Below are 16445 nucleotides of genomic sequence, written 5' to 3'. Positions count from 1 at the left end.
GTGTAAATAAGTTTTGCATCCTTAGTATCGAATATCGAACTTATAATCTCTAATAAAAAAGATTTAAATTTATGAGTTTATACAATGATCTTAAGTTAAAAAAATTGAGTTCACAGTCTAATATATAAATATTTAGTGGATTTCTTAATATATACAGAATTTGAGCAAAAAGTTACTAGTTCATGTGACGCATTCACTAGAGGCCTCGGTTCGAGCCATGAGAACGGATCGACATCAGCAAAGAGTGATCGATTAATTACTTCCAAAGTGGAATTTCTAGTAGCATTAATCAATAATTTGATAAAAATGATAATTAATCTGCTATCACCAGTTAAATTACTTCTATAATATAAAAAATATTTACACCGTCAGCGTATAGCCTAAGTCCTATTATTTATTCTGTTAACCATGGCAACAAAGAAGATTTCTTGTGACTTTGGTTTATCATGAAAGTTCCCAAGAATATACAATAACGAACTTTTCACAAACATAAGCTACTAAAATTATGTAACTAATTCCAAGTGGCAAAGTTTTCTTTTCAACCTCTCCCTGTATATAAATACACGCCTTTGCTTCTCTCAATATATTAATACACTAATTTATCTATTGAAAGTTTCTTTTGGACTACCAAATCCTCAAGAACAAAAAAATATTCCTTCTCTCTTTCCAAATCCAAAAAGAAACTAAAAAGATCTACTTTTTTTCTTAATTACCTAAATTGTTCCAATAAGAATGGGTTTAAGAGATATTGGATCAACTTTGCCACCAGGATTTAGATTCTATCCTAGTGATGAAGAATTAATTTGCCATTATCTTTACAAGAAAATTGCTAATCAAGAAGTCATTAAAGGCACTTTAGTGGAAGTTGATCTTCATACTTGTGAACCATGGCAACTTCCTGGTAAATTTCTCTTCTTAATTCTACTTCTTCTTCTTCTTCATGTTTTTTTTTCTATTCATTTTACGCGTATTCAGAATTTACTGATTTGATTAATAATTCAAAGGCATATTCTTTTTCATGTTCTTTTTTTTCTTAAATTTTTTACGCGTATTCAAAATTTACTGGTCCGACTAATAATTAAGATTTTATGAGTTGTTCTTCTTCATGTTCTTTTTTTTCTTTAGTCATTTATGTATTCAAGATTCACTGATTCGACTAATTACATGATGATGAGAGATTCTTTGTCATGTTAATTCTTCATCTTCCTATTCATGTTCTTGCACAAATGTTTTTTTATTAATTTTTTTACAAATGAGGTGTTCTGCTTAATAATTTGTATTTTCTTCCTCTTCATGTTCTTTTTGTTAGTTTAGTCACATGCTTATTCAAAATTTACTGATCCGATTAATTATCTTGATGATGAGAGGTTCTTCTTCATGTTAAATCTTCTTCTTTCTTTTTCATTTTTATACAAATAGGAGATTCTCGTTGATTTTATATATTATTGATCTTCTTCATTGTTTTCTTTTCCTTATCTAAAAATCACCTAATTATTCCAATTACATGAGCGGTTCTTCTTCATGTTTAGTCTTCATCTTCTTGTAATTTCTTCTTTTTCTCTTTATTACTACGTGATTTTGTCATGGAGTTTCTTGAGCTTTTCTCACGATGGTTCTGTAAAATTATGATGGAAATTTCATTCAAGATTTTCTTGTTCTCCAGTGAATTAAAATTCAAAGTTTTTCCATTTTAAAAAAGAAAATTTATTTTTCATTAACTAAAATACACTAGGCAAATTATCTAATAGTTGGAGTTTTTATCACAACTGTTGAAAGATTCTTTTTCCGAAGAACTCTTACACTATTTTTCGAAAATTTTGGACACCATTGGAGATGTTCGGAAAAAAACAAAAGCAAAGAGAAGTTTTTTTTTTTTTTTTTCTTTCCAGTTTTTGCAAAAATTGTAAAAACACATCCGAGGTGTTCGTTTACGTGTTTTGTAAAAATTATTTTTTTCCTATTAGAGTAGTTTTTTTTTTTTTAAGGAAAAAAATAAGAAGAAATTTCTTGTATTTATTTGGATAATGAATTCTCAATTAAAATAAGACTATGAATTATGATTCTGGATCTATTTCTCTTTTTCTTTTAAAAATTGTTCAAATTTTATCGGGTACTGCCGACACGTAAAATGAAAAAAGAAACATTATCTTCGAAAGTGAAATTAATTTGAAGGAACATTCCCAACTTAAGTGGACAAACTAACTTCAAAGAAAAGGATACTTCTATGAAATATTCTGTTTAAGCTCCTTAATTAATTTTATGTCTGTTGTTAAAAAGTCTCCGGGTGTGATCATTTTCAGAACTACTATTCTGTCAACACGTGAAAGTACTTACTATACAATTAAGTACTCCATATATATTTATACATCATGTCACTTAATTATGCAAAAATTGCACGTAAGATCTCATTTGTTTTTAATAAGATAAAGACGTTTGAATCTGAATATACTTCTCAATATTAAAATGTGTATTAAGATGATAATTCTCATAAATATGTGTGTATGAGTGATTGTCTAATGAGTGATTGTCTAATACTACTAATAATAATAATAACAATTTAGGAGAACCTCTCATTTATATAAAAATGAACAGAAAACATTTGTCAAGATCATGAACAAGAAGACGAAGAAACAACATGAAGAAGAACCTCTCGTCATGTAATTGGAATAATTAATTGGATCCGTAAATTTTGTGTACACGTATGATTAAAGAAAGAGATCATGTTATCAGTTTACATGACTGTTATTTTATCTCTTGCAGCTATTGTCATAGATTATGAATTGAATTTGACGAACGTTAATTTAGTTAAAGACAAAAAATAAAATAAAAATGTACAAGTCTTTAACTTAATGTTCCTTTTGATGCTTTAACATTGTTATTAGGTGAGGTGAGGACATGAAAGTGATATGGACTGCCCACCATCTAAATAAATCGACTATTAACAAACAGACAAAAGAAAAGTTAAAAACCCTTTTTTTCTTCCCATTCTTTCACTTGAACTTTCTTGGAAGCTTTAGCTAAAGAGGAAACATATGCCTAGTACTATTGTCTTACAAGCTAGTGATGTTGATGTCCTATACAACATTTATCTTTAATATAGGTTTTAACTTTGCCATCCACAATTATCCTTGCCTTTTGAACTTGTTATGTGCGATAGCCTCATTTAAAATCTTAAACTGTCAAAAATAATACATTGTTGTTGTTTATATCATTATGTCTTCAACACGCCCCTACAGCCCTCACGTGCATACTCCTAACTCTTTTTTACATGGGCTAAAAACGTAGAAGTTCTTGCTGATAATATGTGGGGCAGACTTGAAAGTAGGACCTTTCCCATGTTAGTTATGTGACCATCTTATTTAAAAGTTTAATACGTTACTATAAATATGTTTTTATAACATAATCAAGTGTACATTAATTAACATTTATACACTACAAGCAAAAACAATGTTTGTGACCAGGGATGGATCTAGAGCCAGGTTCACATGAACGCCATAGCTTTACTCAGATTCTGTACATATATTAAGAAATATTTGTAAATATTTAATTGTGAACTCAATTTTTGTTGTATACTTAACTTGACGTCGGTATAGGAACTCATGAACTTCAAATCATGAATCCGCCTCTATGATTCTGAAGGTTTCTCATCGCAAAATTTTGTGACAGAGGAATAAAACTGTCAAAAATCCGTTAGAAAAGTTCGTCCACATTGATGAATTCGGTCTTAAAACCATTGCAAATTGCGACGGATTAGTCCCTCATCATAAATATTCCGTCACAAATCTGTATCTTTCTTGCCGTATATATATATATATATATATATATATAGACACACACACACACACACTTATCCAATTTTCTTGTCTATTGTCGTTCCTTATTTTTTGCTTTCATGATAGACTAATTAATACTTTTTTGTTAAATTATTAGAGGTGGCAAAGTTGAACTCCAATGAATGGTACTTCTTCAGCTTTAGAGATCGCAAGTATGCAACTGGTTTTCGAACAAATAGGGCCACCATTTCTGGTTATTGGAAAGCCACAGGCAAAGATAGAACTGTGTTTGATACTCAAACAGGTGCACTCATTGGCATGAGAAAGACTTTGGTGTTTTACAAGAATAGAGCTCCTAATGGGATTAAAACTGGCTGGATTATGCATGAATTTCGTCTCGAAAATCCTCATATACCTCCTAAGGTAATTAGTAACTTTTTATATTAATTCTTTCATTGCCACGCATTATTTTTCATCTCGGATTTAAGTTATATACTCTGATAAAGTTAGCGTCATAAAATTATTTGTTGGATTGATCTTTCACTACAAAAAAAAAAAAAAAAAAAAAAAAAAAAAAAAAAAAAAAACAAAAAAAGGAATTTCCAGCGGATGTCCTGTCCAAAATTGTTTTTTTCTGAAATGTTTCCGATGAACTTTCTGTAGAAAATCCCTTAACGACTAGCCAATTTATGATGGGACTTCCGGTCGGAAATCAGAGTTTTTCTAGTAGTATTTTATGTTTTTGGTAAGGTAGAAAATTCTTGATGATATGGTACAAGATGAAGCATAGGGTATATGAAGATAGTCGATCTTTAATAATTTTTCTTTAGTGTTAAAGTTTGACAATAATGCTTGATTGAAGCAAGTAATATATTATTGATTAGACGCTTGTAAGGAAAAAATACTCTGGCTCATAAGCAACGGAAGCCATTTGCGTTAATAATTTGGTGGACATCAAGCAAAAACATTTTTAAATAAAAAAGACACTCCCTTATTTGTTTCATTTTATGCTTCTTAATTTGATTAGTCACGAAATTTAAGAATATGAAAAAGACCTTTTAATCTTATCCTTTGTTTATTGTAATCTTAAACACGGCGTGTCATTCTTCTAATAAGAAAAACTTAAATCATTAAGGGTAAAATACATAAAATACATTTCTATGCATTACCAAATTAATTTCCATAGGATAGCGTAAGAGATGTTCTAGTAGTATTATAATAAAATTCGAATAGACTGTTTAACAAATAGTCTAAAAAGGTCTTTAGGTTTGATTCCAATGGGACATGAGGAAACTTTTTAGTCACGTATAGAAATAGAGTAGAAGTCAAGTCCAGCACGCGGTACGTTGAAAAATTATTGTTGAGTTGTAAGTGACAAGTATGTCTTTGTAAGAAACTTCTTAGAAACCTCCACGTTTGAGATTTGAGACAAAGGTACGAAAAAACTGAGTAATGAGTGAAAATAATGGATGGCGTCTAGCAAGATTGATATAAGTCATAAAGTATAAATTCTTTTTACATTGAGTAATGAGTGAAAATAATGGATGGCGTCTAGCAAGATTGATATAAGTCATAAAGTATAAATTCTTTTTACACTGATAGTGTAGTTTGATAAAGTATAAATTCTTTTTACACTGATAGTGTAGTTTGATAAACAACCTATTGCAGAAATGCAGAGTAAGACCGTGTATAAACTCTTGTGGTCCAGTCCTTCCCCGAACCCTGTGCATAAAGGAGCTTAGTCCCCCTTTTTAGTGTAGTTTGACTTGTAATGTCGGTTAGTTACTATTTTAGCTAAAAGTTAATTATTAATGTTTATCATAAAATTTTACTTATAATTACCTTATAAATGATCTAGTTGTGCAATTATATTTTTCATCATTAGTGCATAGAATAAAGTCCCCATTTGAGGTAGCTAGAAGTAAGTTCAGTAGGACTAATTTATATACATCAGCGACGTAAAAAGATTCTACACATTAGTATATATTAGCATGGTGTAGCAAGTAACTTTTTGTATTTTTCGAGTGTCTAATCCTTCTTTAATCTTATGATTATCTATAGTTATTTTTCGTATCATGACCTGAGAGTAGAAAATTTTTAATTATGACACTGTCAGTGTATATAAATTAAGTTCGATTCAACAATAATATTATTACAAAAGTCACTCATTTTAATCCCTTAATTGACCAATTATAGTTCCTCTGAGATTGAGAATACTAATGAAACACTCTCTTAATCCACTAATCAGCTAGTATGCAATGACTACCGCTTGCAAGCTACTCAAAATTTTTAGTTGTTCTGAATTCTATTTCAAATGCTACTTATGTATGATTTTTTTTTTTCACTCATAAAAGGCCTAACGACTTATTGCCTATGATCATTGAACAGGAAGATTGGGTACTATGTCGAGTATTTCACAAAGGTACTAAAGATGAGAACAATACTAGTAACAATCTCAGCTCAGAAAATATGTATGAGACTAGTATGACATCTCCAGAATTTGGTGTATCTCCTCTCAATATGGACAACAATGGAGCCATGCCTAAGTTATTGCCTTATGGTGGCGGCAGCCATCACCCATTGGCCGCCAATTTCTCGAATAACTCTATCCATCAAAGTGTGAACTCTAACAATCTTCAGTTGTCACAAGAGATAAACAAAGTTCTAGCAAATGAAATGGCTCAATACACAAAGTGTGGCAAGGAGGATGAATTTGGGTTCTTGAATGACATGAATTTTGAAGAATATTCAAGTTTACAAGATGGAGGGGTTAATTCATGCCTTAGTGATATGAGATTTGAGGATGAAAATAGTTTGGTTTTTCTTTAAAATTATTACTCATAGTAATTATTAATCTGTTGGATTATTGTTTGTAGAAAAAAAAACAGGCATTTATTAAATTATATTTGTAGAACATGTGAATATAAACTGTAGTGTTTGGTTGTGAGTATAGTAAGATAGACGTTATATGATTGGTTTGGATGGTATTTGTTGTTTTTTCTACTTTTACCCGGTAATATTTATTTGCACTCGATGTGTATATTAAATCAAACAATTTAATCTAGAACTAGCAAACTAAAAATTAAAGTAATAATACGTATCATTTAGTGCAAGGTACGTATATGGAGAAGAATGATCAGGAGCAGGAAGGGTAAGCACACTAGAGATTTTATCATAGCCGTACTTGTTGCTCTGATTTACAGAATTTGATGGGCAAGATGAAGCTGTTTGGCAAATGAAATTACCGGTCCCGAACATGGTCTGTGCAAAAATCCAACAAGAGGTGTATATAAGAGATAAAAGCAAGCGGAGGAGGAAGGAAAGCAGACATGGTAGACAGTGGATAGATAGTCTATATCAACATAGTTAGGGTATACTTATTTGATTACATATGATCTAAGACGTAAGAATGCCTCAGTCTTAGTAGCAGTGTGGGAAATTCTATATTTTGTTTGTCTGGTAATCAATAATATTCTTTCTTTTCACCTAAGATATTAATTAAATATTTTTTTATGAAATACTAATGTCATGCAGGGATAGATACGTTTTTACCTGATAATTCAGTGGCGTTTTTTTCTTTCTACATTTATCCTCTCCCTAGCCTCACTAACTAGATGGATTTATAAGATCGTAGGGATATCTATTGTTCATATTATTTGTGTTCTACTTTTGACTTTAGTGTAAAAAGGCAATAATCATAACAAAGAGAGATTCTATCCTTGTTACTGAAGATTCACAATTTTCTTATATTTGGAAAGGCATTCATGGGTTAATAATTGCTTCTTCTTGTTCACTCTACTTTTTTCTTTCAAGAATAAAATCCAGTGCAAATTTAGCAATAATAACTACATACACTCAACACCTATTACTAATAACATGATTTATTAATTTGTACACTGGTAGTATGATGAATTTTACATTATCTATGTTATTCAACTTGTTTAACAAAATTATATAATATCATTTGGATGTTATTCATTTAAATATTTTTATAAAAATACATTTCGCCACTACTCCATTCATTTTCATCACAACCGCTATTGTCATTACTAGCACCTGCCATTATCAACTATTCAACTTGTTGAGATGTTAGCTATAGAGCAAGCTGATGTAACAGTGGTTAGGTTATAAAGAAAACTCAGGCCTAAATTAGAAGGTCGGTTAGTTGGTGCAGTGCCAACTGTATTTTGTTGAGTTGCATAAGTAGCTAGTCTTAGCTCTAGAGTTGTACCCAATTCATTTGATTCAATACAATGAGATATTTTTGAGATTCAGTTTTCTCTCAAGCTTGTTCCTTACACAGTTACTCTTTTAGCTTCCATTCTTAACTTGAGCTTCCATTCATGGCAGCTAACACAACTACCACCCACAATCACCATCCTCAGGTAATCACCACATTCAATTGTCACCACGACAATATTACCAGCCATCATTTACAATCATCACCATCAACCAGCATTACCACAACAACTATCAATCACAATTTAATCATCATCATCAACCACTATTATATATCACCAATCACTGTTATCAGTTATCACCACCATTAGCTGTCACTATCATATATACACCACAATTATCAGCCGCGGCCACCACCATGAACCTTTATGTTACTAGTACTGCCAGCTATCATTACCACTAGCTACTACCCACAACCATCACCATCAACTAATACCATCACTACACCAACTAGTGTTTTTAAAAAATATTTTATTGATATAGTATCAGATTAATTAATATTTTATTTGAACTTTATATTTATTTTAAAATTCAAGAAAACAAAACATTAATTATTTAATATTTAAATCTTAATATTAAATATTTATTCAAATTCAGACATTTTAATCTTAATACATATTTGAATACTCAGATTCAAATAAACTTGTTAAGAGCCAGCTAACTTTACTCTCATAGAGAATAATAAAAAGTATATTTAACTTAATATTATTTTAAATTAAACTATCATGTAGATGTGGAAGAAGTAATTGAAATAATAATAATAAAAAATTGATAAAAAAATGATCTCTTATCTATGGTAGTAGGTTTAAAGTAGTTCTTTTAAGTGTTACTTGAGCAATTTTCGTCCTTTTAGTTTGTCAAAAGTGAGCATTTTTTTTCTCTATCAAATATTTATCAAACTCTGATTGGTAAATTTAACCAAAATCATGAAAAAAATTAACCATAAACACAACCTAACGTTACTTCATTAGAATTGGTAAGACAAGGTTTAGCCCTGCTTGCTTGTACTTCATTTTTTTGAGGATTTTTTTTATGATTAATTATAAAAAACAAGAAGTAAAACATCAAGCGCACTAAAAAATAAACCATAAACACCATAAGCTTTCGACAAAAATTAAAAACCACAACATAAAAGACTACATCAAACATAAAAAACTAGACAAGACATAACATAAATTGCACATCTAAAGTAGCACCAGACTCTTGAAATAGACCTAAAAATACATAAACTACAAAATCTGTACTTCTAAATGTGACTTTCCGTTAAATACTTTCTATTTTCATAGTTCCGATTAAATTTAACAATCAAAGTTTGATAAATATCTTAGAAAGATCAAATGTATTCATTTTTTTAAACTTAAAGAACCAAAACCACTCAAGTAATACACAAGGGCTATTTTGATCTGCTACCAAAGATGAGAGATCATTTTTGTCATTTTATCTGAAGTCGCACATATAATTTGTCTTACATCCCGTTAAATCCTTTCTATTTTCATAGTTCCGTTTAAATTTAACAATCCAAGGTTGATAAAAATATCTTACAAAGATTAAAAGCGCTCATTTTTGACAAATTTAAAGGACCAAAACTGCTCAAGTAATACATAATGGACTATTTTGAACCTAGTGCCAAAAATAAGAGACCAATTTTGTCATTTTCTCAAAAGTCCCACATCTAATTTGTCTTACAATTTTCAACGTCAATTTCAATTGATTCTTGATTTATTTCAGTTAAGATTTGGGAAAAACAGAATCCCGGTAAAATTCCTACATAGTTGATTCCTTTTAAAGTCTTGTCTAGTACTAGGCTTATGTTTTTCTTTCCTGTACAAACCCTTTTCTCCAATTTCAACACAACAAGTTCTACTAATTACTCTTCTCACACTAATCAAAGAGTTCAAGAATCTTATGACATTGCAATTGGAAAACTACCACCAATCGTTTAACAATTTATGTCCGTTAAAAATTTGACGAATGCAGTGAAAAAAATATTTAACCTTAAACACCAAGAAAGTCCCAACAAAGTCCCATCAAATCTTTAAAAAAATGCAACATAGAAAGCTACAACCCTGGAACACACATAACGCAATTTGCAACCTCAAGGCACAATGTTTGGAGTTTTGACAAACCTTTTACAATTTCTTTTCGGGCAATTCGCAGAATTGCCCTTCTTTTGGGGTGGTCTTTAAATTTTGCCCCTCATATTTGAAATCTTTAAATTTTGCCCTTAAAAACCCATGGGTTTCAAGTTCGAATCCACACGGTCAAAATTTTAAAAAAAAATCGCAATGCGAGTTTAAATTTCGCTATGCCCCAGCAAGCATACTGACTTGTGAAGGAATTACCAAAGTTATGCGGACTCGGCATACTTATGCCTTGTGGGAGACTTGGCATAAGTATGCCGTCCGCATAACTTTGGTAATTCCTTCACAAGTTTATCCGGTCCGCATAAAAGTTTGCCCATTAAAAGTATGCCCCATCGACGTAAACTTGTTAAGGAATTACCAAAGTTATGCGGACCTGGCATATTTATGCCAAATCCGCCCATAAGGCATGAGTATGCGGGTTCGGCATAAATTTGGTAATTCCTTAACAAGAGTATCGGATCCAAACACGCGATCAACCTTGCCTTGCAATTTTTTTTTTAATTTATGCTTGAGCGGGGTTCGAACTCGAACCTCATGATTTACGTGTGAACGCTCGAGTTGCAATGCGAAGGGCAAAAATTAAAGGCAAGCGATATGAGGGGATAATTTAAAGGCTTGAAATATGAGGTAAAATTTAAAGACCACCCCAAAAGAAGGGCAATCCGCGCAAAAAAATGTTTCGTTTCTAACTTGGAGACTGTGTTATGGATCAGCCAACCCAATTATCTGAGGCCCAAGTCGGTAGAGAAATTGAGATTGGGCCTGGGACAATTAGGAAAGGGCCAACGTATCAAGCAGCCCAACAAAAAGCTACAAGACTGTTAAACTAAAGGGAAGAAAAAACACCTGAGAAGCATAGGAGAAGGAATCAGAGTTGGTTATATTGAATTCTCATCCCAGTTGTTGTTTTTTCTTATGAGTTGAACTACTAGATTTCTTTCTTGTAATTTTTCTTCGTAAGTAATCAATTTAAGTATTGCTACTATTCCTTAAATTGGGCTGAAGTTTGTTCCACTACGGTAAAGTAAATTACCTTTTGTTGAATTTCTTTCCAGGTTTGGAAGAGGCAGGGACTCCAATTGCAAATGCTGCTCCACACATTTGACAGAGACTATGCAAACATGTTTTCATCCTAGGAGAAGCAACTCAAAAATATGGAAGCACTTTGGACAACCACTTGGCATTAGACCTTATCAAAGCACAATCAAACATTTGATCAACTTATGGTGGGCTCAGCCTACTACAAATGCAGTACACAAAAGAGTTGCTCAAATAGTCCCATTTTTTATTTGTTGGGAGATTTGGAAGCAACATTGCGGATGCACTTGTGGAGACAGAAAGAAGTTTAGAGTGTAGCAAATGATCCAATAAGCCAGGAGAAACATATTAAATGCTAGTATTCAGTCTTACCCTACTATCAACTTAACCCTACCTTGGATATGTTGTCCCAAGACCACCTTGGTTTGTTGGAACTTTCCTCATGCGGTTTTTTTGAAACTTAACACAAGTGGGAGTTTTATCTAATCTAGTGTCAAAGCTAGTCTAAGAGGAGTTTTGAGAGATGACAAAAGTGAATTTATTATAGCCTTCTCTTTTCCGATACATTGTCACAGTAACTTAGAGGCTGAAGCCTCGGCAGCAAGTTTTGGGTTGAGGAAGTGTATACAGCTAAACTACAGGAACTTCACCTTGGAATTGGATTCCTTCTCTATTGTTCAGATGGTTAATGGCAACAAGTGTTTCCACTATAAGTTGAGAGTGATAATTGAGGAGATTCAACAGATGAAGAACCAAGCTAATGTCAAGGTTGAACACTCTTTCAGAGAGGCTGATAAGGTTGCAAATCATCTAGCTTTAAGCAGTCAAAATGAGTCCTTCTATGACTCCTATCAGCAACTTCCTGCGGGGGCTAAAGGTCCTTTCTTTCCGGACAAAAGCCAATTGCCTTGTATACGACTCAAATATGACAAGGCAAACCTTTTTTGTTAGTTAGCTATATAGATAGATTTTCGCGAGAATTGGAATGTCAATGTTAGCTTCACCTTTCCTCTTTTTTCGAAGAATAATAGTTTTATCCTAGTGTTGTAATCGGAGATAAGACCAAGTCGACCTTCTTGTATTCGCCTCTTGATATATAACACCCTAGTGCACCTGGAAAATCTTATAAAAAAAAAAGACTATAGAAATAAATAAAAATGACAAAAGCTACAATAATTGTACCTCTAACTATAATTTCTCGCTAATCTCCTCTTTTTATAGTTCTCATTCAATCTAACAAACAGAATTCAGTAAATATTTGATGTTCAAAATATGTTCGAGCCAAAAATTATTGAGAAACACATAAAACCCCCTTTAACTTGCCCCCAAAACTCATTTTAGCAATTTAATTTTACGACTGATTATATACCCCTAAACAACTTTCAAGTGAATTTAATACCCCTTAACGGGTAACGTGTCAAGAAAGTGTGATCAATTTCTGAAAAGCGCGTGGGAGAAAAAAATAACACCAAAATACCCCCAAATATACATGTGTCGTCTGCTAATTGGATGACAATTTATTATAATTAATTATACTTTTAAATATTTATTTTTCCTTTTAGGTTTCTTTTTCTTTTCTATTTCTTCTTCTTTCTCCCTTTTCTCTTATGTTCTTTTTCCAGAATTTTCTTCTTCATAGATTCTCCAAATCAAGAAACTCAACGGACTCGAATTTATTGAACTGGGTATGCTTTGGGTTGTTAATTCAAGGTGTTTTGGATGAGTTTTGCATTAAAGCAAGGGTGGTTGAACTGATTTTTTTTTTACAGATGAATTTCATTGTTACTTGCCTCTATTTTGCTATTTGACATGTTTGCTTGTGATATCGTACTGGCTTTGCAATTGTTACAATCTTCCAGTAGCATCTCGTATTTCTGGTGAAGGAGTTTGGGGAATAGGTGGGGTTTTTGTTAATTTTATAATTACTTCTTTTAGTTTGGACAATTTTTTTTTTTTAAATAAAAAAAACTCAATAAATAATGTGGCCGAATTAGAAAGTGAGTGACTCAACAATACCTAACTCTGAATTGGTCTGCGCAAGAGCGAATTGAACGAAATTCACTCGAAAGTTGTTTAGGGAATATATAAAAGCTCTTAAAGTTAAATTGCTAAAGTGATTTTTGGGGACAAGTTAAGGGAAGATTTTATGTATTTTCTCAAAATTGTCTAATCCCATACAAAAAGATCCAAAATTCCATCTCCTTTTGTTTTGCTTAAAAAAAGAAAAATTGGTGACTAATATATTCTTTTGATTTTATTAGCTTACGTTGTTGTAAAATATATAATATTTTATCTCCAAATTTGATTTTGTATATTTTAAATTTTGAGTTCGACCAAATAATTTGATGGATCATTTTGAATTCAACATGTTAGATCTAATCAACAAACGAGTCATAATCCAATTCATTTAAACTCGAACATATTACGAAAAAATTACTCCCTCCGTTCATTTTTCACTTTTCACGTTTCACTTCTTCAGAGTCAATTTGATTAACCTTCAATACTAAATTGAATTAAATTAATTCAATATTCTAAAATTAAAATTAAGAAACTATACGAAAAATACTGTCAATTGCAATTTTCTTATATTAATATGATGATGAAAAAATACACCTTAAAGTGCTGATCAAAGTCTATCTAATTTAACTCTCGAGAAGCGAAACGTGATAAATAAATGTGAACTGAAGAAGTAGTTTATTTTTCACCTACATGTGAATTAAACTAATAATAAATGCTTTTAATCCCCACAATCTCAAAGGCCCCAAATTTTAGGTGATAGCTCACGCACGATAATTCTAAGTTTATGATTTTAGGTATTGATCGAAACGTTGTTTACTCATATTATTCAGTAAAAATCAGGTGGAAGTGCCTGGTTTTTGAGATGGCAATTAAACTTTACCCACCATTTGAAACATAATTAAGAAAAATCTATATTTTAATGCGTAATAACATGTGGACAAAAATAAAACAACCTAAAATACAAACAGTTCCATCATATGGTGCTTGAGTTCGAGATATTGACAAATGAAACTTCAGAACACTATACCGAAACTTGAAAATTTTCTATATGTGGAACTCCACACAATATGTTGGAGTTCCAAAAGTTCTTGTTGTGTCGGATTTTGTTGATTTGTTCACACTCACAAGACATAATAGGTTTCACAGCCATCAAGGCTCCAACATTTTGTTGTGTTATCTCCATTGAAGCAACCAATCAGTTATCTGAAAACTTAACAGAGGCAATATTACATAAGCGTGCATATGTAATTTCTAGTTGAGGAGTAAAAGGAATTATTGCCACAGGCAGAGACTTTTCAATATACTCTAGTTGAGAAACCAACACCAAGACGCATCCAATGCCACAAAAATGATGCATATATACTCCGTATTAACAGTATTAACCCTTTAAAACTAGACGACACAACACCTATTTTGTTTAAACAAAATATATATAACACCCATTAATACTCTAGTTGAGAAACCAACACCAAGACGCATCCAATGCACAAAAATGATGCATATATACTCCATATCAACAGTATTAACCCTTTAAAACTAGAAGAGACACCTATTTTGTTTAAACAAAATACCACATTAAACAATAGCCAGTTATAAGCACATTAAACTGGAAAATTATTGCAGTAGGCCACATCAGACCAATATATGCTAGAAAAACCAAGCATGCAAATATTTACATGATTAAGCGATTGATCCATTTATTTATTGCCATCATCATCTAGACATCCTTGTATGTAAGTATTCAAAGGGTTCAGCTCATCCCCATGCTCACTTGCAAGTTCTAACAGCACGGACAAAATCTCCAATGGACAACCAATCCCTATCGTACCAGTATGATCAACTACTGGAATGCGCCTGACACGGTTATCTGGCAACATGATGTGTCAGCAAAATAGAAAGACACACAGAATTGAAAGAAAGTGTACTGCAAATCGATAAACCACTTTTTTTTTTTTTTTTTTTTTTAAAGGTGGGCCCTACTGGTGCCCAAGCACAAGTCCAAGTCATTTACTTGAGAAGAATCGGCAAGAAGGGGAATTTTCTAAGCAAGAATGAGCTTCAAAAGAGAAGATGGCTACTCTTTGGGTAAGAAGAAACTCGACAGATTTGGAAAATGCTGGGTCAAATGTATTGGGTTTGAGAGAGAAATTTCTTATCTCCGAGTGAGAATGGGAAGGCGTAGGTCCAAGAACTTGAGAAGCATCATACCTTTATCTAATAAACTAAAAACAAAAAGAGGAAGAAAGGAACTAAAAAAACTTTTAAGTTTCATGAAAATTATGAAGGTAATACAAGCAGGTAACAATAAAGGGAGGAAATACATTTGAAAGAGTTCTTTATGAAGATGAAAGCCTAAAACTATATGAAGGTTTTCAAGTAAATACAAGAGGCCAAGGATCGATGATGACATCACATCTCTAATATGCAGATGATACGCTTATAATGTGGAAGCAAATGAAGAGCAAGTATTGTACCTGAAGACAATCTAATTGTTGTTTGAAGCTGTATCAGGTTTACAAGTCAGTTATAAAGAGTGACATTTTTCGGATAAATAACACAAAGTTGGTAGAGCTTTTTTATGAAACTGACAGAGTTGGCAGAACTCCTAGGATGCAATGTGGAACTAGGTGCCAATCTTGAAAAGTGTGAGAAGACTCTCAAATTGGAAGCCACATTTATCCTTAGGAGGAAGACTAGTCCTACCCAATAGTTTGTTGGATGCTCTCTCTATCTATATTATATCTCTATTTCCAACACCAAGGAAGATAGAAACGAGAATGGATGAGTGAAGGAAAGATTTCTAGAGAGAAGAAAGCCTTCAACCTAGTCAAATGGAAAATTGTGATAACAAGCAAGATGGAAGGCAAAACAGGAGTATGAAAACTTAGGATACACAACAACAGTCTCCTTAATTATGAAGCGGTTTTGGGGTTTCTGCAATGAGGAAAAAGCAATGTGGAAGCAACTGACCAGAGAACACAGAGTGACATTTTCCCTGTAAATAACACAAAGTTGGTAGAACTGCTGTGATGCAATGTGGTTCAATTACCAACCAAAGACTTGGGAATGCCACTAGGCCAATCTGGAAAAGTGTGAAAAGAAGCTCTCAAAGTAGAAGCAATATTTATCCATAGGAGGAAGACTATTCCTAATCAATAGTTGGACGCTCTTTCTGTCTATTACTATGTCTCTCTTTCCAATACCAAGGAAGATATAAAAGAGAATGGATGAG

The 16445-nt window shown here is 32.2% G+C and overlaps 2 protein-coding genes across 2 annotated transcripts in view; one reads left to right on the top strand and one right to left on the bottom strand.

Annotated features, from left to right (window-relative positions):
* Positions 1 to 549: 549 nt before the first annotated feature.
* Positions 550 to 6755, top strand: LOC132050594 (protein CUP-SHAPED COTYLEDON 3-like). Its single transcript, XM_059441945.1, has 3 exons — positions 550 to 901; positions 3931 to 4196; positions 6162 to 6755. The coding sequence occupies exons 1-3, from the start codon at positions 733 to 735 to the stop codon at positions 6600 to 6602; spliced, it is 876 nt and encodes a 291-aa protein (XP_059297928.1). The 5' UTR covers positions 550 to 732; the 3' UTR covers positions 6603 to 6755.
* A 7353-nt stretch (positions 6756 to 14108) lies between these two features.
* The window catches only part of LOC132049049 (pentatricopeptide repeat-containing protein At1g62670, mitochondrial-like), a 40731-nt gene continuing 38394 nt past the window's right edge, over positions 14109 to 16445 (bottom strand). The window contains exons 6-7 of the mRNA XM_059439716.1: positions 14890 to 15080; positions 14109 to 14597 (exon numbers count right to left, since the gene is read on the bottom strand). The gene's annotated coding sequence lies outside the window, so the exon portion shown is untranslated. The remainder of the gene's footprint in view (positions 14598 to 14889; positions 15081 to 16445) is intronic.

Source organism: Lycium ferocissimum, chromosome 3 (assembly GCF_029784015.1).
Source record: "Lycium ferocissimum isolate CSIRO_LF1 chromosome 3, AGI_CSIRO_Lferr_CH_V1, whole genome shotgun sequence".
NCBI lineage: Eukaryota > Viridiplantae > Streptophyta > Magnoliopsida > Solanales > Solanaceae > Lycium > Lycium ferocissimum.
This window is presented reverse-complemented; position numbering and strand designations above follow the sequence as displayed.

Coding starts and splice junctions, on each gene's coding strand:
- LOC132050594 (XM_059441945.1), top strand. CDS start 733: ATGGGTTTAAGAGATATTGGATCAACTTTGCCACCAGGATTTAGATTC. Junction 902..3,930: donor TGAACCATGGCAACTTCCTG/GTAAATTTCTCT, acceptor TTAAATTATTAG/AGGTGGCAAAGTTGAACTCC. Junction 4,197..6,161: donor ATCCTCATATACCTCCTAAG/GTAATTAGTAAC, acceptor ATCATTGAACAG/GAAGATTGGGTACTATGTCG.